The following is a 26,757-nucleotide window of genomic DNA, read 5'->3' as shown; positions in this document are numbered from 1 at the left end:
GAGAATGTTCCATGTGCACTTGAGAAGAATGTGTATTCTGATGCTTTTGGGTGTAGAGTTCTATAGATGTCTATTAGGTCCATCTTTTCTAGTGTGTTGTTCAGTGCCTCTGTGTCCTTACTTATTTCCTGTCTGGTGGATCTGTCCTTTGGAGTGAATGGTGTGTTGAATTCTCCTAAAATGAATGCATTGCATTCTATTTCGTCCCTTAGTTCTGTTAGTATTCGTTTCACATATGCTGGTGCTCCTGTGTTGGGTGCATATATGTTTATAATGGTTATATCCTCTTGTTGGACTGAGCCCTTTATCATTATGTAATGTCCTTCTTTATCTCTTGTTACTTTCTTTGTTTTGAAGTCTATTTTATCTGATACTAGTACTGCAACACCTGCTTTTTTCTCCCTATTGTTTGCATGAAATATCTTTTTCCATTCCTTGACTTTTAGTCTGTGCATGTCTTTGGGTTTGAGGTGAGTCTCTTGTAGGCAGCATATTGATGGGTCTTGTTTTTCTATCCATTCAGTGTCTCTGTGTCTTTTGATTGGTGCATTCAGTCCATTTACATTTAGGGTGATTATCGATAGGTTATGTACTTATTGCCATTTCAGGCTTTAGATTCGTGGTTACCAAAGGTTCCAGGTTACTTTCCTTACTATCTAAGAGTCTAACTTAACTCACTTAGTATGCGGTTACAAACACAATCTAAAGGTTCTTTTCTAATTTTCCTCCTTTTTCTTCCTCCTTCATTCTTTATATATTAGGTATCAAATTCTGTACTTTTTGTCAATCCCTTGATTGACTTTGGGGATAGTTCATTTAATTTTGCATTTGCTTCATAATTAGCTGTTCTACTTTCTTTACTGTGGTTTTTATTTCCTCTGGTGACAGCTATTCAACCTTAGGAACACTTCCATCTATAGCAGTCCCTCCAAAATAGACTGGAGAGATGGTTTGTGGGAGGTAAATTCTCTCAGCTTTTGCTTATCTGGAAATTGTTTAATCCCTCCTTCAAATTTAAATGATAATCTTGCTGGATAAAGTAATCTTGGTTCCAGGCCCTTCTGCTTCATGGCATTAAATACATCATGCCACTCCCTTCTGGCCTGTAAGGTTTCTGCTGAGAAGTCTGATGTTAGTCTGATGGGCTTTCCTTTGTATGTGATCTTATTTCTGTCTCTGGCTGCTATTAACAGTCTGTTCTTATCCTTGATCTTTCCCATTTTAATTACTATGTGTGTTGGTGTTGTCTTCCTTGGATCCCTTGTGTTGGGAGATCTGTGGATCTCCATAGCCTGACAGACTATCTCCTTCCCCAGATTGGGGAAGTTTTCAGCAACTACCTCCTCACAGACACTTTCTATCCCTTTCTCTCTCTCTTCTTCTTCTGGTATCCCTATGATCCGAATCTTGTTCCACTTGGATTGGTCACACAGTTCTCTCAATATTCTTTCATTTTTAGAGATCCTTTTTTCTCTCTGTGCCTCAGCTTCTTTGTATTCCTCTTCTCTAGTTTCTGTTTCATTTATTGTCTCCTTCACCATATCCAACCTGCTTTTAATACCCTCCATCGTGCTCTTCAACTATTAGATCTCCGACTTGAATTCATTCCTGAGTTCTTGGATGTCTTTCCCTACCTCCATTGGAATGTTGATGATTTTTATTTTGAACTCCCTTTCAGGAAGAGTCATGAGGTCCATATCATTTAAATCTTTCTTGGGAGTTGTATTCATATACAATTTTACTCTGGACAAGGTTCCTTTGGCGTTTCATGGTTGTATGTGGTGCCCTCTAGTGTCCAAAAGCTGTAGTCTCTGGAGCTGCTGAGCCCCTGAAGCAATGTCGGGGGTCGCAGGGGAGCAGTATTGGTGCCTGGGGGGAGGAAAGAGCTGTTCCCCGCCTCCCGGCTGCTGTGCCTGTCTCCACTGCCTGAGCCAGTGGGCCGGTCACACAGGTATAAGTTTTTGTCCCAGAGCAGCCAGATATGGATCCCTGCTTTCCACAAGCAGCCAGAATCCCAGTCTCCCCAGGAACTCTGCCTGTATTAACTTCCCAACCCAGTAGTCATGCGAGTCTCATGAAAGCACCATGAAATGTAGGTTTGTGCTCCCAGCGCAGATCTCCGGAGCCAGGTATTCAGCAGTCCCAGGCCTCCCACTCCCTCCCTGCTCCGTTTCTCTTCCTCCCGCTGGTGAGCTGGGGTGGGGGAGGGGCTCGGGTCCCGTGGAGCCACAGCTCTGGTACGTTACCCTTTTCTGTAAGGTCTGCTCTTTTCTCCAGGTGTGTGCAGTCTGACACCATCCTCTTTCCTGTTGCTCTCTCAGGATTAGTTGTGCCAACTATATTTTCTAATTGTATCCAGTTTTAGGAGGAAGCCTCTGTCTCTCCTCTCATGCCGCCATCTTTAATCCTCCTGTTCTTGACTATTCTTGAGCATTATCTGATTATCTGTTTTCTATGACCTTGAGAATAATCTATTTTACACATAAATCCTTTGGGAGTTTGGCAGCATTTAATTGAAAATAATTTGGAGTGAATTTGCAGATTCATAACACCAAGTCGCCTCAGTCAGAAGCATAGGCATTTCACTGTTTATGTAGCCTCTTCATTAAAGTTATTTCATAGTCGTCTCCATTTAGCTAATGTGTATTTCTTGTTAGGTGTGTGCCTGGTACTATTTTAGATCAGGTGTGACTGTGAATGGGGCCCCATTTTCCATTGTTTGATTTAGATGATCATTGCTGGGTAACAGGGAAGATAGAGATCTTTGTTAAGTTAGTTGCGTGTCTGGTCTCTAGTTCGAATAGTTTTTTAGTTCATTGTTTTATATTTCTAGAGTCAAATTGTCTATAAATAATGAGTTTTGGTTCTTTGTATCTAGTATTTAGGCTGCATTTACTTTTGACTTACTTTAGTGAAATGACTAGGCTCTTTATTTATAGGCTCCCATATGTGGGAGGAGTGATAGCAGCCATTCCTGTCCTGCTTCTCTTCCCGTGGGCTTGATCCTGGTGACATCGCCTGATAGTCTGGCAGGTGTATATTATTGGGTAGACTGCTCCATTCCCTCCCATTCCAGCTTTGTGAGGATACTAATTTTTATAAAGTGATAATTCTTATATCATTTTATAAAATGACTAAAATACATTAACATGAAATTGAAATATCTTAGCCCTTTGGGGAGTTATCATTCAGGTGTATTTTGTAGTAGAGTCAGAAATGCCCTAATTTTGTCAGACAAGAAGAAATCACATGAATTCTGAAAGCAACCAAAAGGGAAGTAATCTGTTCAGGAAATAGTGTTTGCCTCACCTTAACACTGTCTGAGATGTGGCTAATGTCATATTTATTATCTCATCGGATTGCCTAGTGAAGGGACTATCTCTGGCATTTCTGGTTTTTCCCACCTCCAGTTCTTTTTAATATGTTATCCTATTTTACAGGAGTTACTTGGAAAAATAACATCATTTCGTGATGAACTAAATACAATTAAAGATGAAATTGGCTGTTGCATCGTTACTCTCATGTCCCATGGAGAAAAAGGCTTTATTAAAATGAAAGATGGTGAAAAGGTCAGCCTGGAGGACATTTTTGAAATGTTTAACAATAAAAATTGTCCAGCACTTCAAGAGAAACCAAAGATCTTTATAATCCAGGCATGCAGAGGAGGTAAGGGAAGGCTTCTTTGTAATAGTCTTGTTTCCAGAAAGTTCTCATTGTGGTGATTGAGAGAAGAAAGTAAATTTAAAAGTGTATTCAGTGTATTTATTTGTTTGTTATTTAAAATGAGAGGACCCTTAGCTGATGCAATTTCAGTTGTGTGGTATACTACAGTCCTTGAGCTGGGAGGAGGGGATAGAAGGAAACTTACCTGGAACAGAGCAGCTAATTCAGTCTGAGGAGCAGTCCGGGTCTCCAACTTCCGGAGGCAGGTTGGGCAGAGCAACTGTGCATTTCCTAGGGATGTCTCACTACCCGCATGACCCAGGTGGCTTGTGAAGCTAGCATCCCTTTTATATCTCCTCTGTGGGTGTTTCTCTGTCTTGCACAGGTTCTGGTTAGTTGTGACTTTCATTAAGGATTACTGGTGTCAGCTACAGTAATACTATTATAGTTTGTATTTTCATTCTGACAAAAAATAGAAAGAAAAGATAATGGTGTTGAAACGGATGATGAAGCCATGGACACTGATGACGTATCAGAGACTAGGAGGCTTCCCACATTCAGCGATTACTTCATCATCTATCCCACCCAGGCAGGTGAGACAGGGAGGGTAGACAGTGGGCAAGGTACAATCTTCCAGGGGGTTTAGGTTTTTCCTAATGACTTTTAGCATTTTTTAAAAATTATCTGTGCTCTGCAAATTAATGTATCTAAGGAGAAACTTGCCTTAATCCCCCCATCTCTCTTTAAAAAAATGTTACCACTTTTAGATATGGAGGCTTTGCATCTTACTGTTCATTCTTCCAAGAAGGCGCCAACCTCTTAGCAAAGTGTCCAATGGGAGATACATAAGATAATTGGCTTTCCTGTGAAAAAGAACTGGGCCCAAAAGCTAGTTCTGCCCCCTGCTTTCTTTGAGACCTTGAGTGTTTTTTAGCTGGTAGACTTGCAGTTTCTTCAGGTCAAATGAGAATGCCAAAATTTAGGTAGGTCATTGGGATGCTATATGAGATGAATTAGGTATTGCAGACGTGCTTATAATAACTGGCATATAAATACAAAAAGATTACTAACATATTATGCTAATAACATTATTGTCATCATTATTACCAATACTGTTATTAAAAATAACTTAAACTCCAAAATAATTTTGTGTGTGGAAGGGGTGGACCAGAGTCACATGTAAGGGAAACAGGAAAATTTAAGAAAGATAGAAAGAGCTTAGTAGTCAAGGACATCTATTTAATCTTGACTTCCTTCATAAAGGATTGAGGTAGTTTATGAAAATATGTATGCAATTCAAGATAAATTGTTAGTGAAGAAATGGAAGCACAGGAAAGTAAGGGCATTCACCTAAAATGAAACATACTTTGAGTGAGACACTGAAAATGTCCCCATTAAAGTTATATGTGGGATTCCGCTCCTTGGTTGTTTACCCATAGGAGTAGAAAGCCTGGGCCTCACAGGGGTTTGCACCCAAATATTCATAGCAGCTCTATTTGAAATAGACTGGAAACATCCTGAAGGACATCAACATGTAAGTGAACAAGCAAACACGGGTATGTCATATGTGGAATGCTGCTGACAAACACATAGTGAAAATACACATTGGATCACTTTACAATCCCATGTGTATAAAGTTCAAAAACGGGCAAAACTCAACTGTGGTGTTCCTTCCTTATCGCTAGTGTCTGTCGCTTCCTTCTATTCTTGATGAATCTTGCCAGCATTTATTTACTTAATTAAGAACCTGTTTTTAGTTTTGTTAATCCTCTCTAGCATATGTCTTTTTCTGATTTCATTCATTTGGCTCTCTTATTTCCATTTGTCTCCGTTTGGGGAGGTTTATTCTACTCTTCTTTTCCCAACCATTTCAATTAGGTACTTGGTTCATTAATGTCCTACTGTTTAAAAATATGAGCATTTTAAAAGCTATAATCCCCTCTGACTGTTGCTTTCACTGTATCCCTCACAGTTCAACATGTAACATTTTTATTCTTCATTTCTAAGGATTTTAGATTTCCACAATTCTTTTATTCATTAGTTATTGTGAAACATACCTCCAGATTTCTGGTGAAGGGATTTAATTGAGAAGGACTATGGATCATAATGGCAGTCTGAAATTTGTCAAGACCTGATCTGTGCCTCGGCCTATCAATGACTATTAGACTCTCATAAACATTCTACATGTTCTTGAGAACATGCTCTCCCGTCGTTCAATGCAGGATTCCAAATATTTCTATAAATTAAGATTAGTTGTGTTCAAATGTTTTACATCTCTGCTAAGTTCACCTGCTTGGCCTGCCAGTAATTGAAATAAGATAACATGTTGTGTTATTATGGTAGATTTGTCAGTTTCTTTTATAATTCTGTTGTCTTTTTGTGTTTTCTTTCTATACTTTGAGGCAACTTTAGTAGAGGCGAACAGAATTGTGTGAGAAATAGTTTAATCACTGTTTAGTGAACTTACTACCCAAAAGCAGCCTCTTAAAGGGTTTGTTTTGTCTGGTATTTATGTCAGTACCCAAATCTTCTTTTGGTCTATATTTGCCTGGTACGTCTCCTTCAGATCTTTTTCTGCTAGACTTTCTGGACCCTGATGTTTTAGGAGGGTCTCTTTTAAACAAAATATAGCTGGATTTTGTTTTTTAATCCAGTCTGATATTGTCAACCTTTTAACTGGTGAGTTAGGACAATTTATATTTGTTGTGACTATTAATGTATTTGCATTTTTACCATTTTATTTTGTGCTATTTATATTTCTTTGCTTTTTTCCCTTACTTGATTGTTCTTGTTTTTGAGTGATTGTGAGTTTAGTTTGTTACTGTTAAATTTTCTCCACCTACTGACATGGAAGGTATGCATTCCCTATATCTTCTTATGGTCCTCCATGAAATTATATACATGTGCACTTCCTCTGTAGTTAACAAACAGCTTATTCGTTCTCTCTGATGATACAAGAAACCTTAGAACACTAATTCTCATCACCTTCTTCCACACTTAAGCACCACTTCCATTTAACATTTATATCTGTTCCTTTTTGTATCTTGCTTAGCACTCTTCATTTATGTAAAAGTGTTTATGTATTCTTAACTTCCTTTTCTGCCCTGATTTCTTTGGAATTAAGATGTTAATCCAACACATTTTTATCAGGTATGTTGGCACATTTAGGGTGGCAAGCACTGTTCTGGGCACCCCACAAATTAGAACATTATGCCAATAATTTATACAGTCTATGTCTGTTTTTATTTACCCATGTGTTTAGCATTTTCTTTGTCCTCTATCCCATTCTGAATCTCAGACTCATTTTCTTTCCTCCTGAACTGTATCCCTTAGAAATTCATTTAAGGGTGATTTATGGGCAGTAAATTCACTTTATTACCCAAACCTGGCTGACTATTGGACAGTGCCTTCTTTGTTCCTTGTTGTGATCCTATCGTCTATTTCTTTAAACATTTCATGCAGTTACATTTATTTTGTTTCTAATGCAATACCTGAAGTTTTGGGGGTCACTCATTGGGTGTTTCTGTTGACTGTTACTCATTGTGGCTCATTTGTTTGTGTGTTTGAATCTTAATTTGTAGGACTCCTGGGGGCACAGAGAGAATACTTCTCTTTAGGGAGAATTATCACCCTCTGGACCCCTGCAGCTCTCCTCAGGGTCACAGGGTGAACAAAGTCGTGTCCCCTGCTCCCTGGGCATGCCTCCCATGCTCTTGCTTCTAGGTGCCTGCCTGGCCCTTTAGGCACCCTGTGGCTCTGTTTTCCATGTTTGCTCTCTGCTCATAGCTCAGGTTTCAACTTCCTCATTTGGAAGAATGGGGTACCTTGGAGCTTTCTGTTATCCTGTCAGCACAGGATAGCATGAAAATGCTTACTTTAATCAAGTTTTGTAGCTGGAGGGGTACTTAATGTGTATAGTGTCAAAGTGGGAAGCTTGGGATCTGTGTTAAATTCTTTTAAAGTCATCCATTTTTTTATCTCGATGGACGACGCATAAAATGTCTGGGAGGACCAAGTATGTGTGGATGTGACACCACAGCGGCTTCACATGTCATTAATGAGCGCAAGCTAGCACTGCCTCTCTGGAGAACAATGTGCAATACCCAGTGAAGTTAAAATATGTTTGTTCCTTGACCCAGTGCTTTCACTTCTGGGTATAGACTAGTGCTATGGTCCCAAACCAGGGGGCCACAGTGCGGCCTCACAGCTGTACTTGACTCTGTGGACCACTAGCTTGAGGTAGGTATGGTTTTTTCAGTCAGATGGGGCACCATTCCCTGAATGGTAGCATATCTTTTGTGTAGCTAGCTGTTAGAGGGTTGCTGAGCCAAGGGGTAAACGCCAGTGGCGTCCTAGGCTGGGAAGTCATGCAGTCTCCAACAGGTGCATGCACCAGGAGTAAATAGTTGTGGTTATTTAAGAATGAAATAAAAATGCTGTTTTTTCTCTCAGTTTATGTGGCGTTTTCCCGAAGTAACTTTCCCCAGTAAGTTACTCGGATATAAATACTAACTTTAGCCCTAACTGCTTTGATAAATGGGAAAAATCACTGAGGCACTGAGAGCACCGGGACTGAGTAAGTTTGGGAACCTGTGTCCTAAAGAACCTTCTGCACATGTGCATGGATAAGGTGACCAGCTGCCCCAGTTTTTTGGAGACCAAGGGGTTTCTGGGGATACTGGAATTTTCAGTGCTAACACTGGGCAAATGGGCAAATCAGGATGTGTTGGGCCCGCTAATGTGGGTGCTTCTTTGAAATTGTTTATGTCAGGAGAATTGAAGTGGAGGGAGGCTAACAGTCTTTGGTATATTCAGGCAGTGGGAAACTGTGCCAGAGTTGAAAGAATTGTTGTGGGAATGTTTTAAGTGTAACAACAAGTGAAGATAAGACAGTTCTAACATAATACTTATTATACTATATACCTTTAATGTAAAGATTTTAGAACATAAAAAGATGCAGTATATTACTGCTGAATAATTAGCCAGTAAAATATGAAAATATGGACAGAAAGAATAACTAACACCTTTGGGATAGGGACTGCCTCTGGGAGAGGCAAGGAAGGTAGGGAAGGAAGAGCCAGAAAGTAATTTTGGAGGAATTCAAGGGAGGCTTCAACTCGATTTCACTAGGAAAGAAGAGCTGGGCCAAATAAAGCAACATGTGAGTGGCTGTTAGATCTGGGCGTGGATGTGCAGGAGCTCATTACCCTGTTTCATGTTCTTTTGTTGGTATAAAGATTTTCAAGAAATGGAAATTGAAGAAAGGGACCGGATGCTGCAAATATAGCTAACTGATGGGGTTTTGCTCTGAAGGGAGTTGAGAAATAGGGATGCTATCTGGATGGCAATGAGGGATCAGAGCTGTTTTGTTTGTAGTGCAGAGGCTGAGGGAATGATCCAGTAGAGAGGGGAGATTTTTAGGAGAGAACATAGGTCAACAGCTGGAGAAGCTGAAATTTTGAGCATAGTCAGTGTATGGCCTTAGACACTATATTAGGCTGATTTTTCAAGTGGAAGAAAGAAGTGGCTGTTTTCCTGCATTGGGAAGACTCTAGGAAAGGCAGACATTGGGGGTCAAGTTTGATGTGGCGATTGGTCATCCCTGTGGACATGCTCAGAAGGCAACTGAGTATTTAAGTCTGGAGTCAGGTGAGGGGTATGCACTGCAGAGAGAACCGAGGGGGCCAGTGGCTTGTGACATCCTTTAATGTCATCTATAATATAATATTCCTTACAGTCGTGACCTGGGTAGGCCACGGGCCTTGCTCCAGCATTCATAGGATTTCACAGGATGCCACAGTGAAGAAGAACCAGCAGTGGACATGAAAGACATCCACTGACGTGGGGAGAGCTGGGAGGTGTGGTGTCCCGGGAGCCTCGGGAAAGAGGGTTTTGAGAAAGAGGGAAGGACTCTCCGACTCTGCTGACAGGTTGGGTAGGATATGGACAGAGGAGTCACCCTTAGATTTAGAGATGCGGAGGCCACTGGGGATCTTGACAGGAATAATTTGGGATGTGGACAAAATTGTGGACTCAAAGGAGTGGTACTAGAGCCACATCAATAAAAGGACCGACCTTAGACACACAGCACTGAGTGAAGAGTCCCAGCAGGCATGGGTTTTGTTTTGTTCTTTTAAAGTTGAAACAAGCAGGACCACACATGTATTGTTGAAGGAGATACACACACATATATGGTAAAACCATGACATTGCCAGGAAGATGAATGGTAAATCAAAATTGAGTCTAGTGGTTTCTGCAGAGAGTGGGAACTGGGGGGAACACACAGGTGGATGCCAATTTTCCTAATACACGAGTCAGTAAGCAAAAGACCAATGGCCCCGTAAAACAGCGGGTATAGGCTACCAACTGACTATTCTGAGGGAACACAGCATGGAGAAACGCTCAGCTTTACTTCTGAGAAGAAAGTAAGTTAAACAATATGGAAGTACCATTTTTCATCTATCAGGTTGACAGAGGTCAAAAAGTTTGAGTGTATGTATAGTCTTGCTGAAGAGATAGATAATTGATAACTGCCTATTAATTACCAGTGGGACTAGAAATTGGTCTCACTTCTCTGGAGGAACATTTGGCATTATCTAGCAAAATTACAAATGCACACATAATGCCTGTCTAGAAATTTATCTTCCAGATATTTAGAACATGTCTGAATGACATGTGCTCAACTTCATGCATTGATGTTGTTTAAAACCAGCAAAGTATTATGAACAAGCTAAGTGTCTGTGCACAGGGGACTGGTTAAATAGTGGAATACTGTGTAACTGGAGGAAGAGGCTCTCTATGAGCTGATAATAAACAACCTCCAAGAATTGGTTTAAGAAAACACCAGGTCATCAAACAGCATGTACAAAATGCTACTGATTGGCGGCGGGTGGGGGGGTGCATACAGGTCACGCTGCTTTGTACCAGAACAATCCAGGATATACAAGAACCCATTAGCATTGGTTTTCTTGAGCATGGGACAACTGGGGAGGGAGACTTTGCTAGGTTCCTTTTGTAATTTAAATTTTGAACCATTTTTATTATCCAAAAATGAATTTAAAACATTTTAAAGTTTAATTACTTTTAAAATTTGGGAGATTTCACACAAAAATTCAGATTTCTGACATCTAGCTTTCTGTAGACATACCAGCTACCTGACTCCTCTGAGTTCTAGAGCCTGTCTCTCCTGGTTTGCAACAGAGACATGTCACCTGTGTGCAAGAGAAGCCACAACATGCTTTCATCTGTTTATTGGCTATTTGTATTTAGTCTTGTGAGTGATTGTTGCTCATCTCCATTGCCCAGAGTTCTCTAAATGATTCTGCAGTGCAAATATGGGGGATCCCAGTCCTAGGAATCTTTTTTTTGACCTTGTTTGGCAAATCTGTGAAAGCTCACTAGCTTTCAGCTAGAATCTAAAGTCCTCCTGTTTCAGACTCGGTTTTTATCAGACTCCTTTTTGTGGACTAGACTCTGGCATAAAGACTGAACCCATAGCCATGGATTTACCATCACGGATCACTTTCAAGTAATGAGAAATTTGTAATCTTCATTTGGTAAAATCCTTGGCAGCTACTCTTAACTTTTGTTTGGCTAATCAGTGTGTGGTTCTTCGAAGAGGTGGCAGACCATGTTAGGTCAGAGGCTTCCCAGTGTTACTTGTCATAATGCATAGTAAAAAATGGCTATTATATTTCATCAAATCTAATTCTTTGATAGTAAGACATGCCATTATTTTGTGTCATCAAGAAGCTACCCACTCATCTATGACATAGCAGAGATTATACAGCACATCCAGATTTTAGAGATGCTAAAGTGAAAAAAAAAGACCTTGGATCTTAAGAGTTGATAAAATACACAATTCATTCTAATCTGTTACATACATTATCTAAAAGTATAAATACATATGTAACACACTCGTTTTATAAATAGTTGTTGCCCTTACTCTATTTGAGACACTTTAATGTTTTCTATTACATTCTATTCTATCCTATTATAATGAAGCAGTCTCCATCTACTAAATTGATTTTTTGACTGATTATTGGGCCACAACCTGCAGTTTGAAGAACACCAGGTGGATGACTGTGAATCACTGTGATGCAGGGTTTCTAACTTAGATTGACTCTGAGAGGGGCAGTACTGAAATCCCTGTCTAGCTCCCACACTGAACAGATCTGTCCTGTGGATTTTTATGACTTTATTGAGGTGTGATTGAAATGTGGGTTGCACATATTTCAAGTAGACAGTTTGAGCAGATATGACATAAGTATACATGTGTGACACTGTCACCATGATCAAGATAAGCAAGTATTTCCACCATCCCAAAAAGTTTTCTGTTTTATTCCATCCCTGCTTCCATCCCTATTCCTAGGTCACCACAGATTATATTACATTTTCTGAAATTTTATACAACTAGAATTATACACTATTAGGTTTTTTACCTCTTTTTTTTTTGGCCTATCTTCTGCTGATTTTTGGTAATTACAAATAGAGCTGCTGTGACCACATGGGTGCAAGTCTTCGGGTATGTTTTTGTTTTCCTTGGGTGGAATGGGTGGTTCATAGAGTAGGTGTAGGTTTAAATTTTAAAGACACTGCCAGATTCTTTTTCAATTTGGTTATGTCATTTTACATTCCCACTAGCAGTGCACAAGAGTTCCAGTTGCTCCACTTCCTCCTTATCACTTACTTTGATCTGTTTTTAAAATTTTAGACAATCTAATAAATGTATAATAGTATCACCTTGTGGTTTTAATTTGCATTTTAGAAGACTAATAATGATTACCTTTTCATGTACCTAGTGGCCATTCATGTTATCTTCTTTTGCTTAGTGTCTGTTTATGTCTTTGCACACTTTTTTTTTATTGGGTTGTTGATTTTCTTACTAAGTTCTAAGAGTTCTTTATATATTATGGGTACAAATTCTTTGTCTGGCTCATGTTACAAATATTTTCTCCCAATCTGTGTCTTGCTTTTCATTTTTTAAAAAATATCTTTAGAAAAGCAAAGGTTTTTAATTTTGATGAAATCCACTTTATCAATTTTTCCTCTTATGGTTTATGTTTTTCTTGTTCAAAGAGACCTTTGCCTATTCTGAGGTTGCAAACATGTCCCATTTTTTTCTGTTCCAATATAGCATCACTATAAGAGGGTGCAATTTTGATATTCTCATTGAATTTCCACACTAAACTGTTTCCTGTCTTTTAATATAACTAATAAAAATAATTTCAAAAATTAAATTTGAGGACCCCAAAATAAATTCCATGTTGGAGGTATTTAGGGGTAGTTAGCTTAAAGTGTTATAGCAAAAGTCAGAAATAAAAATCTAGAAAAGGGATAAATGAAGCAAATGTGGCAAAATGGTGATAACTTGAATCGGGGGGATGATTATATGGGGGATTTGTTAAATTTTGATTTTTACTTTTGTGTATATTTGAAAACTTTTTAAAAAAATGCATGTAAAAGAATTGCCCTGGTGAGAGACTCTGTGCTGTTGGCCACAGTAGTCCCTGGGGGCTCTGCTTGTACCTGTGTCTAATACAAGAGTGTCTACATTCTCGGCCCAAAGCCACTTCCTATATTTTAACTGTGTGTAAAGGAACAAGGTAGATGCAAACAGGAGGAAAATGGGTGAAATGTTTTCAATTTTACTCCATAGATCACGTTGCTTTGCGGCACCCCCGAAACGGCTCTGTGATGATTGAAGCGATGATTGAAGTCTTTAAACAGTATGGAAATAAGTGGCACATCGCTGATTTCTTCACCAGAGTGAGTACATTCCAGGTGAATCTGGACTTATCTGCCCTAAAGCCAGCACTCTTGCAGAGAACATTTCCATGAGATAAACTTAAACCGTGAAAACAAGACATCACTGGGTTGGGGCTTGGAAACAATGGTTGATTGTGAGTTTAGGTGACAGTGGCATTCAGGAACTGTGGTTTAACCAGAAACTGAGAAAAATGAGATGCGCTTTGTGTTCACTGGTAACGTGAGTGGTCACTTGCATGGTAGGCGAGCTCTGTCATCCTGCCCTTTGTCAGCTTTGGCCTGGCCCCATGGCCCCAGAAGAGGGGAGGCCCCAGGGCTTCTTTAAGTACCATGGTAGCATGCACCACCCCCCAGCCTGTACAAGTGTTCACTGGAGACCATTGCTGCAGATTAATGCATGAACCACAGTTTGGAGAATAGCTGATTAGCGTGTTCTATCACACCAGGATTGACAAGTAATGTTCTTAATCTGGGCATTTTTACACCCCGAGAGAGCTCATTAGAAAGGTTGTAAATGAGCACAGTGACAACAGTGCTGACATCTCTGCGGGCTCACCCTGGGCCTGTACTGTTCCCTGCGCTCTGCAGATACTAACCCAGGTAAGCCATCTGCAGCCCTCAGGTGGTGGCTGGCGTGGGCAGCCGTGGTCCAGGGTGGGGCTCATGGCCCCCACAGTGTGTTAGGTCCTCCTCTTCTTCCCCAACGTATGGTAACTGTTTCTATCTCTTTAAAAAAGTAACGTTAATACTTTACATATGATGCGTACCAGCTTTCAAACCCTTTTTCACCTCATTGGAGGTGGGCTGTTAGGAAGATGTTCAGGAAGGAACCATAGACGATTGCAACAGTCGTGCCAACCGCATACCCAGGCACCCCACACAGTGCAATTTCTCTTATTAAGAAAACAGTTTCTTGTCAGTTCTCAGGGCAATGTCATAATAAAGGCAGATTTAACCAACTACAAATAGAAATCCATTTTGGCTAATGCTGTCTGAACAGTTCTGCTGACCAGTTAAGTCTCAACCAGCATGTTGTCTTCACTGAACACCCTGCATTTTTAAAGCTCTTGCTGAGTAAACACTGAAAACACAAGCCCAAGACCACGCCCATTGTGGCCTTTGCACTAAAAGCGCCCACAGCTCCATGAAGAGGCAGATGAGAGGTCGTTACAGGAATCTCTGGGGTTGCCAACCATTGGAAACTGGGTGTAACAGAATCCAACCCTTCCTTTTCCCTCGAGTTACCAACGCTCAGAGGGCCAACACCTTGCCTAAGGTGACCCAGGGCAGGAAGAGGCTGGCCCCAGGTGTGGGGCTGTGCAGCCCCGTGTCCCTTCCATCCTGCGCTGCTGCATCCCCAGCCCCTGGTGGCATGTGCTCCTTAGAGCGCTAGTTGCATGGTTTTCTTGGCAGTCACAGAATCCCGCCATCGCGCCTGGGCTCACTCATGGGCTTCACTTGGTTCCCCACATTCCTTTGGACAGTGTTTTTATCTTGTGCTTTTGCCTTACAGGTGAATAACATAGTGGTACACACTGAATTCCACCTACACAAGGAACCAATAAAAGTATCGCTTGTAATGGAATCAACTTTAACTAAATCTGTGTACTTTTGATGCCAGGAAGATTTAAAAATAAGGACTGCTTTATAAAAAACTTTGTTTTCTAAAGTACATTTGTAGCATAGGACTAACAGTTATCATTCCTTGATACTAGCATCCTTGAACTCCCCACAACCTGCAGAATAGACTCCCCAGTCCCCCAGGGTCTCCCACATGCCACATGTGCAAGGTCTGTTTGTCTTGGGTCCTGGCCCCACCTATGATTTGCCCCTTCAGTCACCCTCTCAGAATTGGCTTGTGGCTCATTTCTGTCACTAGTATTTATCTGATTTGTTTTGTGTACTTGTTACTGGATTTGTATACAGTTATTCAATACTTGTAAATAATTTGACTTCCTTTAAAAGGTCACTGTTTTCTGAACATTTTTTTCCTGAACTATTATCAAAACATGGAACTCCAACTCTGTTTGTATACTGTTGTCATCCTGTGATTCTCTACTGATTTCACCCCACCCTCTCCCACTCAGAATTTGGTACTCCTTTGATTCTCATTTTCTTGGCTTAGATTTCAAACACTGGCTTTATGTAGTTTTGTCCTCTGTGTCATCTGATGGCCCCTGGGGGCATCTGCAGCCAGACTGGTTTCCTTTCTGACTCTGTAAGCCATCCTCAAGCTATGCTGGGTGTCTCTGCCTGTACATGGTACCCTTGATGCCTTCCCAGTTTCCACCTCCCACCTGTTCCCCAGCTCCTCTTGGCTGCCTAAGTATGTTGGGACTACTGCTGTCCTTCAGAATTTGGTTCCAGCATCGCTGGCTCAGAGACGTCTGTGTTTCTCTGTAGCGCTAGTGCTGCTGTGGGGTGCATGCCTGTGTACTGGCTGCTTGGTTTCTCTCTGCACCTGCCCTGAGCTCTGAGGCCATGTGCCCCCTTCTGTCCTGTACCCCAGCTTTCATTGTGCCTTAAGACACAGAGAAGCTCTGTGGTGAATGTTTAGTGATTGTTGGTACCTGTCTTCCAGTGATGTTATCCATTCCTCAGATCCTCCATTATCTCTGCATTACCCCTGCTAGTTGTCCTCACTACGTGGATGATGAATAGCCATTTTAACAAGTTGAAAGTTAGCCTAACTTTCCCCTAAATCTCTTCATAAAGATATTCATGTCATAATAAATTTATTATGACACACACCCCCATTGTTAATAATCCTTGAACTCCCCACAACCTGCAGAATAGACTCCCAAGTCCCCCAGGGCCTCCCACATGCCACATGTGCAGGGTCTGTTTGTCTTGGGTCCTGGCCCCACCTATGATTTGCCCCTTCAGTCACCCTCTCAGAATTGGCTTGTGGGTGAGTGAACTTGAATGAATGCTCTCTCATCTCTGCCTGCAGTGCCCTTCACACTCTCTGGATCACACATTCTGCAGGGTACAACTTGGGGCCCATCCCACCAGGAAGAAAACCTGCATGTAGACCAGGTTTTTAGAGTAACAAACTCTGGACTGAGCAGGAGTCATCACTGCAGCTGTGTCTAACTTTTGTGTAACCTTAGAATGTATTTGGACCTGTTTCCCCATCGTTATAAAGGAGATTTGGCTTGGCTGAGGCTGGAGAACTCATCTTGCGGGCCTTCAGTGAGCTCTGACTTCTTAGTAAGCCTGCTGGATGCACATCCTGCAGATGCTGTGCCTGGGATTCAAGCTGCCTGGGTGAGGAGACAGGTGTCTGATAAGAGTGCTCAGAAGACTGAGGACCAAAATGACTGAAGCAACCCACAGTCTCCAGGCCAGTCTCCATTTCAGGAATAATTGTGTCCCTTTTTAGTTAATGTGACTTAAGTACAGACATGTGATTTAATTTTTAAACCTTTGTGTTTTGATATTTGATTTGTAACTTTGTTTATTTTTATAGAACATTAAAATGTCTCTTTGGTTCATAAAATAAGAACATCAGGTGAGCCTCTTCTGTTCACTTGCATCCTATAGGGTCCCAGGTACAGGGGCTCATTTCAGAGAGGATGGCAGCTGGTGAAATATCAGCTGCTCTTTTTTCCTGGGAGAGGGTAAGTGACTTGTTCAGTGTCAGTTAACATTGATAAAGCTGGGATTCCAATGCTTGAACTAATATAAGACACAAAATGCCAGGTGACAGAGCCATGCTGTAAGAATGTTTTCAGTGGGCAGGGACCATTACTGTTTAACTGAGGGACAAATGAGGGAAACATTAGTTTGGACCACTTCTCAGACTGCTGTACAGGTCAGCTTTGTGGGAGGACTATAGGACAACTGGATACCAGAGAAATGGTGAGGATGAGCAAGGGTGACAGTGCCCGTCAAAACCTAACAGTCCCGAAGGGGCGACGTGGAGCTGAACAAATACACAAATCACTCTGAGAGGACGCCCAGTTGAGCTGGAATCGTGCCGTATAGCTTTTATTCTCCTCTTTACATAAACACTCAGGGAGGGAAAGTTAACCAGGGGTCAAGAAGCACATGCCCGAGTGTTCACGTACTCTTTTGCAAAACAAGCATATTATGTCCTCAGGATAAATCCTATCTCAGCACACTCAGACTCAACATTAGGGACTTGTTATTTTTCTTAGTGTACTTCCTTATCTCTTATAACTGACCGTTCTTTCACCCCAGTCTCTCAGCTGCCCTCCCTCAGTTTCCCTTAGGTTTCGAACGCCCTCAACATCTCCCCCTTTTTTCTTCAATAAAACAACCAGCCCAACTCAGACTGGGTCAAGGTATGTGCCTGTCTTAGGTTGTATGGTTGAAGTAAATCCTTACCTGTCATGGGGCTATAGTCCTCTGTCGACCACTCCCTTAGGATGGTATTTACAATTCAACCATATCTTACCCGTCATTGGCTACCATACTTGGCTTTAAATCTCATGATTTATAAGTGGGGGAGCCGTCTGCAATTTCAAATGATGCAGGTCTCTTAGGGCTTGCTGGATGAGTTTCCACATGTTGCAAAGGACACAAGGCCCTAGTAACAGCAATAAAAGACATAAAATGCTTAGGGTTAAGAGAGGTGTGACAGTGTGCCAGAGACTATTCAGGGGTTCTTTGAACATGCTTTTTATCTGATTTAATATAGTAATTGGGCTATGTCTAATGTCTCATTAGTTTTAGCCCACATACTCTTTTAACAGCAGATTGTCTATAGCAGTGCGATTCTGAAGCACTGCAGCTTGCACTTCTCCCAGTTCTTGGTTGAGTTCAGATAATATAGAAGCAGTCAGATTTGTTGTTTTACTGTATGCACAGGCCAGCTTGGACATCTCTTTCTGCATTCCAATGACAAGTCTAGGAACCAGAACCGGCAGAAGGAATGCAGCTGCAACTGCAACAGCAGCAGGATCTGAAAGTTTCAAGTTTCATCACAATCGGATGGCAGAGCTTGGAGAAGTCTCTTGCGCTTATATCCAGGATGGTCTATTAGAGCAGGAAGAATGCATCCCACACCACAAACACCTCGATAGTGTGAAGAAAGGGCTTGATATGTTTTGTTATTACACAAAAGTACCCAACCATTTGGAAGTCTCTATCTAGAAGACCATTTTACATTGATTGTAGAGTTACAGTAAGAGGGTACATGAGTACAATTAATACATACACATTCAGTAATTATAGTAGTACTAACAAGCAAATTTAATTGGGCATCAGGAGTAAGTGTCTTAGGGGGAAGAGTGATATTTCTGTAACATAAAACATTCAGTAATAAAGTTTAGCATTATTCTTTTTGACAGCGCTTTCCAGGTAAGTATATATCAGGTAAATAAGCCAAATTAATCAAACATTTTCCTTGATGAGGAGAAGAAATTCCTCTGACATGTTCCAGGGGCCCTCTGGAAAATATCAGAGTTAATTGAGAGGTAAAAATACTTTTTAAATTTGGTCTTGGGAAGTTGTCAAAAGTTTTTAAGGCACTTGCCTAAATAGAATTATAGTTATTAAATAACACTTATTATTTAACCAGAATGATAATAAGAAAGTTTAAAAGCAAATGCAGAAGGTTACATAGTTGTTAACAACACTTAGCTTAGTCTTTTTAATATTAAGATCTCATTTTCTTAAATACTCAGACAATTCATTAAGACTTTAAGCATAAGAAACTGTTTTAATAAACAATTAGAAAACTTTTTGCAATCTCAACATTAAAGGTAGACTAATAAATTTTTCTTCTTTTAACAAACAAAAATTCTAGTCTTGCTATATACTTGATATCAAGATTTCTTTGCTTTAATTTCACATAGCATGATTATATCAATCTTTTATAAACCTTTTACAACTTTCCTCTTAACGTTCAGTGTTTTCTTTCCTTGAACAAACAGCTGTACTTCTGAATATTTATCTTCTTTTACTTTCAACACAATGCATTTTTATTCCTTATACCTTCTCATTAAAACATACATTCTTGAGCCCCGGCCAAGATGGCAGCATGAGTAGGACAGTGGGAATCTCCTCCCAAAAACATATATTTTTGAAAATACAACAAATACAACTATCCCTAAAAGACCAGAAGACACAGGACAACAGCCAGACCACATCCACACCTGCGAGAACCCAGCGCCTTGCGAAGGGGGTAAGATACAAGCCGCGGCCTGGCGGGACCCGAGCGCCCCTCACCCCAGCTCCCGGCGGGAGGAGAGGAGTCGGAGCGGGGAGGGAGACGGAGCCCAGGACTGCTGAACACCCAGCCCTCGCCATCCGCACCCAGGCGTGGGGTGCTGGATACTAGGGAAACAGGATAGTACGAACTGTGAGTGGGTCCCCGCGGTTAGCGCCCCTGGGACAAAGAAAAGCAAGTGCTTTTTGAAAGTCTGAAAGGGACAGGGACCTCACAGCTGGACGGAAGCGTCCCGGGACACTTAGCCCAGCAGCTGGGACTCCTGGGGAACTCCGGGCACCCTAACCCCCTGGGCTGCAGCTCTGAGACCCCTCACGGAGATAAACAGCCCCCCCATCTGTTCCCACTCCAGCGTCCTGCCATAGCATAGCAGCAGCCTGAGACTGGCCATGCCCACAGCAAGGGAGCTTCCTCCATAGCGGCTGGGCAAGAAACAGACCCAGTCTACACACAATTGCCCAACACAAGCCGCTAGGGGTCGCCTTGTTCCAGTAAAGAAAGGCCAGGAGCAAGTGGAAAAGGTCTTGGCTCTCCCAGCTGACAGATGAGTCAATAGGATACCACAGCATCTAACAACATGAAAAGGCAAAAAAATTTGATCCAGACCAGGCTAACCCAGACACCTTCAACATCCCCTCCTGAGAAGGAATCTGGGGAGGTAGATTTAATCAATCTTCCTGAAAAAGAATTCAAAACAAAAGTCATAACCATGCTGATGGACTTGCAGAGAAATATGCAAGAACTAAGGAGGGAGAATGCAGAAATAAAACAATCTCTGGAAGAACGTCAAAGCAGAATGGATGAGATGCAAGAGACCATTAATGGACTAGAAAACAGAGAACAGGAATGCAGAGAAGCTGATGCAGAGAGAGATAAAAGGATCTCCAGGAATGAAAGAATATTAAAGAGAACTGTGTGACCAATCCAAAAGGAACAATATTCGCATCATAGGAGTACCAGAAGAAGAATAGAGAGAAAAAAGGACAGAAAGTGTCTTTGAAGAAATAATTGCTGAAAAATTCCCCAAACTAGGGGAGGAAGTGGCCTCTCGGACCACAGAAACACACAGAACTCCCATGACAAGGGACCCAAGGAGGGCAACACCAAGACACATAATAATTAAAATGGCAAAGATCAAAGATGAGGACAGAGTATTAAAGGCAGCCAGAGAGAAAAAAAGGTCACCTACAAAGGAAAACCCATCAGGCTATCATCAGACTTCTCAACAGAAGCCTTACAGGCCAGAAGAGAATGGTATGATATATTTAATGCAATGAAAGAGAAGGGCCTTGAACCAAGAATACTGTATCCAGCATGATTATCATTTAAATATGAAGGAGGGATTAAACAATTCCCAGACAAGCAAAAGTGGAGGGAATTTGCCTCCCACAAACCACCTCTACAGGGTATCTTAGAGGGACTGCTCTAGATGGGAGCACTCCTAAAAAGAGCACAGAACAAAACACCCAACATATGAAGAATGGAGGAGGAGGAATAAGGGAGAGAAATAAAGAATCATCAGACAGTGTTTATAATAGCTCAATAAGCAAGTTAAATTAGACAGTAAGATAGTAAAGAAGCTAACCTTGAACCTTTGGTAACCACAAACTTAAAGCCTGCAATGGCAATAAATACATATCTTTCAATAATCACCCTAAATGTAAATGGACTGAATGCACCAATCAAAAGACAGAATAATAGAATGGATAAAAAAGCAAGACCCATCTTTATGCTGCTTACAAGAGACTCACCTCAAACCCAAAGACATGCACAGATTAAAAGTCAAGGGATGGAAAAAGATATTTCATGCAAACAACAGTGAGAAAAAAGCAGGTGTTGCAATACTAGTATCAGACAAAATAGACTTCAAAACAAAGAAAGTAATGAGATAAAGAAGGACGTTACATAATGATAAAGGGCTCAGTCCAACAAGAGGATATAACCATTATAAATATAGATGCACCCAATACAGGAGCACCAACATATGTGAAACAAATACTAACAGAATTAAAGGAGGAAATAGAATGCAATGCATTCATTTTGGGAGACTTCAACACACCACTCACTCCAAAGGACAGATCCACCAGACAGAAAATAAGTAAGGACACAGAGGCACTGAACAACACACTAGAAAAGATGGACCTAATAGACATCTATAGACCTCTACACCCAAAAGCAGCAGGATACACATTCTTCTCAAGTGCACATGGAACATTCTCCAGAATAGACCACTTACTAGGCCACAAAAAGAGCCTCAGTAAATTCCAAAAGATTTGAAATCCTACCAACCAACTTTTCAGACCACAAAGGTATAAAACTAGAAATAAATTGTACAAAGAAAGCAAAAAGGCTCACAAACACATGGAGGCTTAACAACATGCTCCTAAATAATCAATGGATCAATGACCAAATTAAAATGGAGATCCAGCAATATATGGAAACAAATGACAACAACAACACAAAGCCCCAACTACTGTGGGACGCAGTGAAAGCAGTCTTAAGAGGAAAGTATATAGCAATCCAGGCATATTTAAAGAAGGAAGAAAAATCCCAAATGAATAGTCTAATGTCACAATTATCGAAATTGGAAAAAGAAGAACAAATGAGGCCTAAAGTTAGCAGAAGGACAGACATAATAAAGATCAGAGAAGAAATAAATAAAATTGAGAAGAATAAAACAATAGAAAGAAATCAATGAAACCAAGAGCTGGTTCTTCAAGAGAATAAACAAAATAGATAAGCCTCTAGCCAGACTTACTAAGAGAAAAAGAGAATCAACACACATCAACAGAATCAGAAACGAGAAAGGAGAAATCACGACGGACCCCACAGAAATACAAAGAATTATTAGAGAATACTATGAAAACCTATATGCTAACAAGCTGGAAAAAATAGGAGAAATGGACAAATTCCTAGAAAAATACAACCTTCCAAGACTGACCCAGAAAGAAACAGAAAATCTAAACAGACCAATTACCAGCAACGAAATCGAAGCGGTAATCAAAAAACTACCCAAGAACAAAACCCCCGGGCCAGATGGATTTACCTCAGAATTTTATCAGACATACAGAGAAGACATAATACCCATTCTCCTTGAAGTTTTCCAAAAAATAGAAGAGGAGGGGATACTCCCAAACTCATTCTATGAAGCCAATATCACCCTAATACCAAAACCAGGCAATGACCCCACAAAAAAGAAAACTACAGACCAATATCCCTGATGAACGTAGATGCAAAAATACTCAACAAAATATTAGCAAACCGAATTCAAAAATACATCAAAAGGATCATACACCATGACCAAGTGGGATTCATCCCAGGGATGCAAGGATGGTACAACATTCAAAAATCCATCAACATCATCCACCACATGAACAAAAAGAAAGACAAGAACCACATGATCATCTCCATAGATGCTGAAAAAGCATTTGACAAAATTCAACATCCATTCATGATAAAAACTCTCAACAAAATGGGCATAGAGGGCAAGTACCTCAACATAATAAAGGCCATATATGATAAACCCATAGCCAACATCATACTGAACAGCAAGAAGCTAAAAGCTTTTTCTCTGAGATCGGGAACAAGACAGGGATGCCCACTCTCCCCACTGTTATTTAACATAGTACTGGAGGTCCTAGCCACGGCAATCAGACGAAACAAAGAAATACAAGGAATCCAGATTGGTGAAGAAGAAGTTAAATTGTTACTGTTTGCAGATGACATGATATTGTACATAAAAAACCCTAAAGACTCCACTCCAAAATTACTAGAACTAATATCAGAATTCAGCAAAGTTGCAGGATACAAAATTAACACAGAAATCTGTGACTTTCCTATACACTAACAATGAACTAATAGAGAAATCAGGAAAACAATTCCATTCACAATAGCATCAAAAAGAATAAAATACCTAGGAATAAACCTAACCAAGGAAGTGAAAGACCTATACCCTGAAAACTATAAGACACTCTTAAGAGAAATTAAAGAGGACACTAACAAATGGAAACTCATCCCATGCTCCTTGCTAGGAAGAATTAATATCGTCAAAATGACCATCCTGCCCAAAACAATATACAAATTCAATGCAATCCCTATCAAATTAGCAACAGCATTCTTCAATGAACTGGAACAAATAGTTCAAAAATTCATATGGAAACACCAAAGACCCCGAATAGCCAAAAGCAATCCTGAGAAAGAAGAATAAAGTGGGAGGGATCTCACTCCCCAACTTCAAGCTCTACTACAAAGCCACAGTAATCAAGACAATTTGTTACTGGCACAAAAACAGAGCCACACACCAATGGAACAGAACAGAGACTCCAAACATTAACCCAAACATATATGGTCAACTAATATTCGATAAAGGAGCCATGGACATACAATGGGGAAATGACAGTCTCTTCAACAGATGGTGCTGGCAAAACTGGACAGCTACAATGAAACTGGATCACTGTCTAACCCCATACACAAAAGTAAATTCGAAATGGATCAAAGACTTGAACGTAAGTCTTGAAACCATAAAACTCTTAGAAAAAAACATAGGCAAAAATCTCTTAGACATAAACATGAGTGACCTCTTCTTGAACATATCTCCCCGGGCAAGGGAAACAAAAGCAAAAATGAACAAGTGGGACTATATCAAGCTGAAAAGCTTCTGTACAGCAAAGGACACCATCAATAGAACAAAAAGGTATCCTACAGTATGGGAGAATATATTCATAAATGACAGATCCGATAAAGGGTTGACATCCAAAATATATAAAGAGCTCACACACCTCAACAAACAAAAAGCAAATAATCGAATTTAAAAATGGGCAGAGGAGCTAAATAGACAGCTCTGTAAAGAAGAAATTCAGATGGCCTACAGACACATGAAAAGATGCTCCACATCGCTTGTTATCAGAGAAATGCAAATTAAAACCACAATGAGATATCACCTCACACCAGTAAGGACGGCTACCATCCAAAAGACAAACAACAACAAATGTTGGCAAGGTTGTGGAGAAAGGGGAACCCTCCTACACTGCTGGTGGGAATGTAAATTAGTTCAACCATTGTGGAAAGCAGTATGGAGGTTCCTCAAAATGCTCAAAATAGAAATACCATTTGACCCAGGAATTCCACTTCTAGGAATTTACCCTAAGAATGCAGCACTCCAGTTTGAAAAAGACAGATGCACCCCTATGTTTATCGCTGCACTATTTACAATAGCCAAGATATGGAAGCAACCTAAGTGTCCATCAGTAGATGAATGGATAAAGAAGAGGTGGTACATATACACAATGGAATATTACTCAGCTATAAGAAAAAAACAGATCCTACCATTTGCAACAACATGGATGGAGCTAGGGGGTATTATGCTCAGTGAAATAGGCCAGGTGGAGAAAGACAAGTACCAAATGATTTCACTCATATGTGGAGTATAAGAACAAAGAAAAACTGAAGGAACAAAACAGCAGCAGAATCACAGAAACCAAGAATGGACTAACAGTTACCAAAGGGAAAGGGACTGGGGAGGATGGGTGGGAAGGGAAGGATAAGGGCAGGGAAAAAGAAAGGGGGCATTATGATTAATATGTATAATGTGGGGAGGCACGGGGAGGGCTGTGCAACAGAGAGAAGACAAGTAGTGATTTTACAGCACCTTACTATGCTGATGGACAGTGACTGTGAAGGGTATGTGGGGGGGACTTGGTGAAGGGGGGAGCCTAGTAAACATAATGTCTTTCATGTAATTGTAGATTAATGACACCAAAATAAATAAATTAATTAATTTAAAAAACATACATTCTTTAGCATACTGAAATGTTTTCCTTATTATATTAAGTAGTTTTAATTAGAACTTAAAACCATTTGGTACCTTAACCTTCAGTGAACACTGAAAAATGGATCATTGTAAACTGTTACATCAGCAGTCTTCAGATTGATACATTTATGAACATATTTTATCATTTTTGAAAATGTCCCTTACAGCACAATTTCTCATTAAGCACAAAATATGTCTATATAACTTAGCAAACTTTAAGAATTTTGGTTACCGCAAAAATTCTCAGGGTGTTTGCAGATACATACACTGTTATACATTAATACAGTATTATTATTAAGATGTTCATTTACTACACTTGTTTACTTATTTTTACCAACCATACCAGATTACTTATAAAACTTTTTCCAAACATTAGACAAAGTTTTCTTTAAGCATCTTCTTGAAATATTTAACAGGCAATATCAACTTAAATGACTTTAAGTAAACTGGCAGCTGATAACTATAAGGACATATCCATTTCACTTAAACTTAAGTTAGCATTAATGCTTAATATTTTTTATTAGATTTTTCTGGAAGTTTTAGAATGCCCAATGTTCACAAGCAGTTGTTTTTAAATCATTTTTTATTAATATACCATCCGGAGGTAGAAAATATTTTTTATTTACACACTTAGACATACAGACTGAGATGTAATGACTACAGTTAGCAACACTTTTCATATAAAAGCATATACACAGACAAACTGATATAAAGATTTGAGTTACTAATATTCAATTGCCTTCTTTCTTTTTAGCTTACTTTATTAAAAGTGCTTCAGTTTTCAAGAATACACTCTAAGGGCAAGCAGTTTACATAACTGGGTTAAGTTTTAGACAGCCCCAGACTAACAGGGCCGATGAAGGCTCTGAACTGATGATAGGGACTGTGTGCATCCAGGGGGCTGGAAATGAAATGCAAGTACAATTCTAGCACTAGTTATTTAAAGCCAGGCTGTATTGTAGAAGATAAATTTCTTCTATTTCAGGGAGTCTAGTTTAACACTTCCCAATTTTCAAAGATAATAATGAACCCAATAAATAGAATAGATTTTTACTAAAAGAATTTAGAAAACCAATTCCATACTGTGGTAGTTCGTGAGACTTTTGACTATTTTCTTTCCTTGTGGCAAAATATATTTAGCTGCATAACATCATATTGCATACTTCTTTCAGGGGCCAAACCTCTCTAATCAGGGAGTTTGTACTGAGGCCAGGTTTGTGTGCAGAAGATAAGACACTTCTTTTTTAGAATTTAAGGATTGAATTACTCTCAGTTTTCCTAGTTTTTACTGCCCGAGCTTTAGTCATTCCTTGAGAGG

At 40.2% G+C, this 26,757-nt stretch overlaps 1 protein-coding gene and 1 long non-coding RNA gene across 2 annotated transcripts in view; one reads left to right on the top strand and one right to left on the bottom strand.

Moving 5' to 3' along the window:
* The window catches only part of LOC118930434 (caspase-14-like), a 28,536-nt gene extending 11,785 nt beyond the window's left edge, over window positions 1-16,751 (top strand). The window contains exons 4-7 of the mRNA XM_036921693.2: window positions 3,441-3,666; window positions 4,140-4,256; window positions 13,322-13,431; window positions 14,945-16,751. Coding sequence (XP_036777588.1) covers window positions 3,441-3,666; window positions 4,140-4,256; window positions 13,322-13,431; window positions 14,945-15,046 — 555 coding nt within the window. The 3' untranslated portion in view covers window positions 15,047-16,751. The remainder of the gene's footprint in view (window positions 1-3,440; window positions 3,667-4,139; window positions 4,257-13,321; window positions 13,432-14,944) is intronic.
* Window positions 16,752-16,885: 134 nt separating this feature from the next.
* On the bottom strand, window positions 16,886-25,793 carry LOC118930437 (uncharacterized). The gene is made up of 3 exons (XR_005032054.2): window positions 25,627-25,793; window positions 17,855-19,064; window positions 16,886-17,044 (listed from the first exon to the last, which is right to left on the bottom strand). It is a non-coding gene; the product is annotated as an uncharacterized LOC118930437 (long non-coding RNA).
* Window positions 25,794-26,757: the final 964 nt, after the last annotated feature.

Source organism: Manis pentadactyla, chromosome 14, assembly GCF_030020395.1.
Source record: "Manis pentadactyla isolate mManPen7 chromosome 14, mManPen7.hap1, whole genome shotgun sequence".
NCBI lineage: Eukaryota > Metazoa > Chordata > Mammalia > Pholidota > Manidae > Manis > Manis pentadactyla.
The sequence above is the reverse complement of the archived record's forward strand: the minus strand, read 5'-3'. Positions and strand labels throughout refer to the sequence as shown.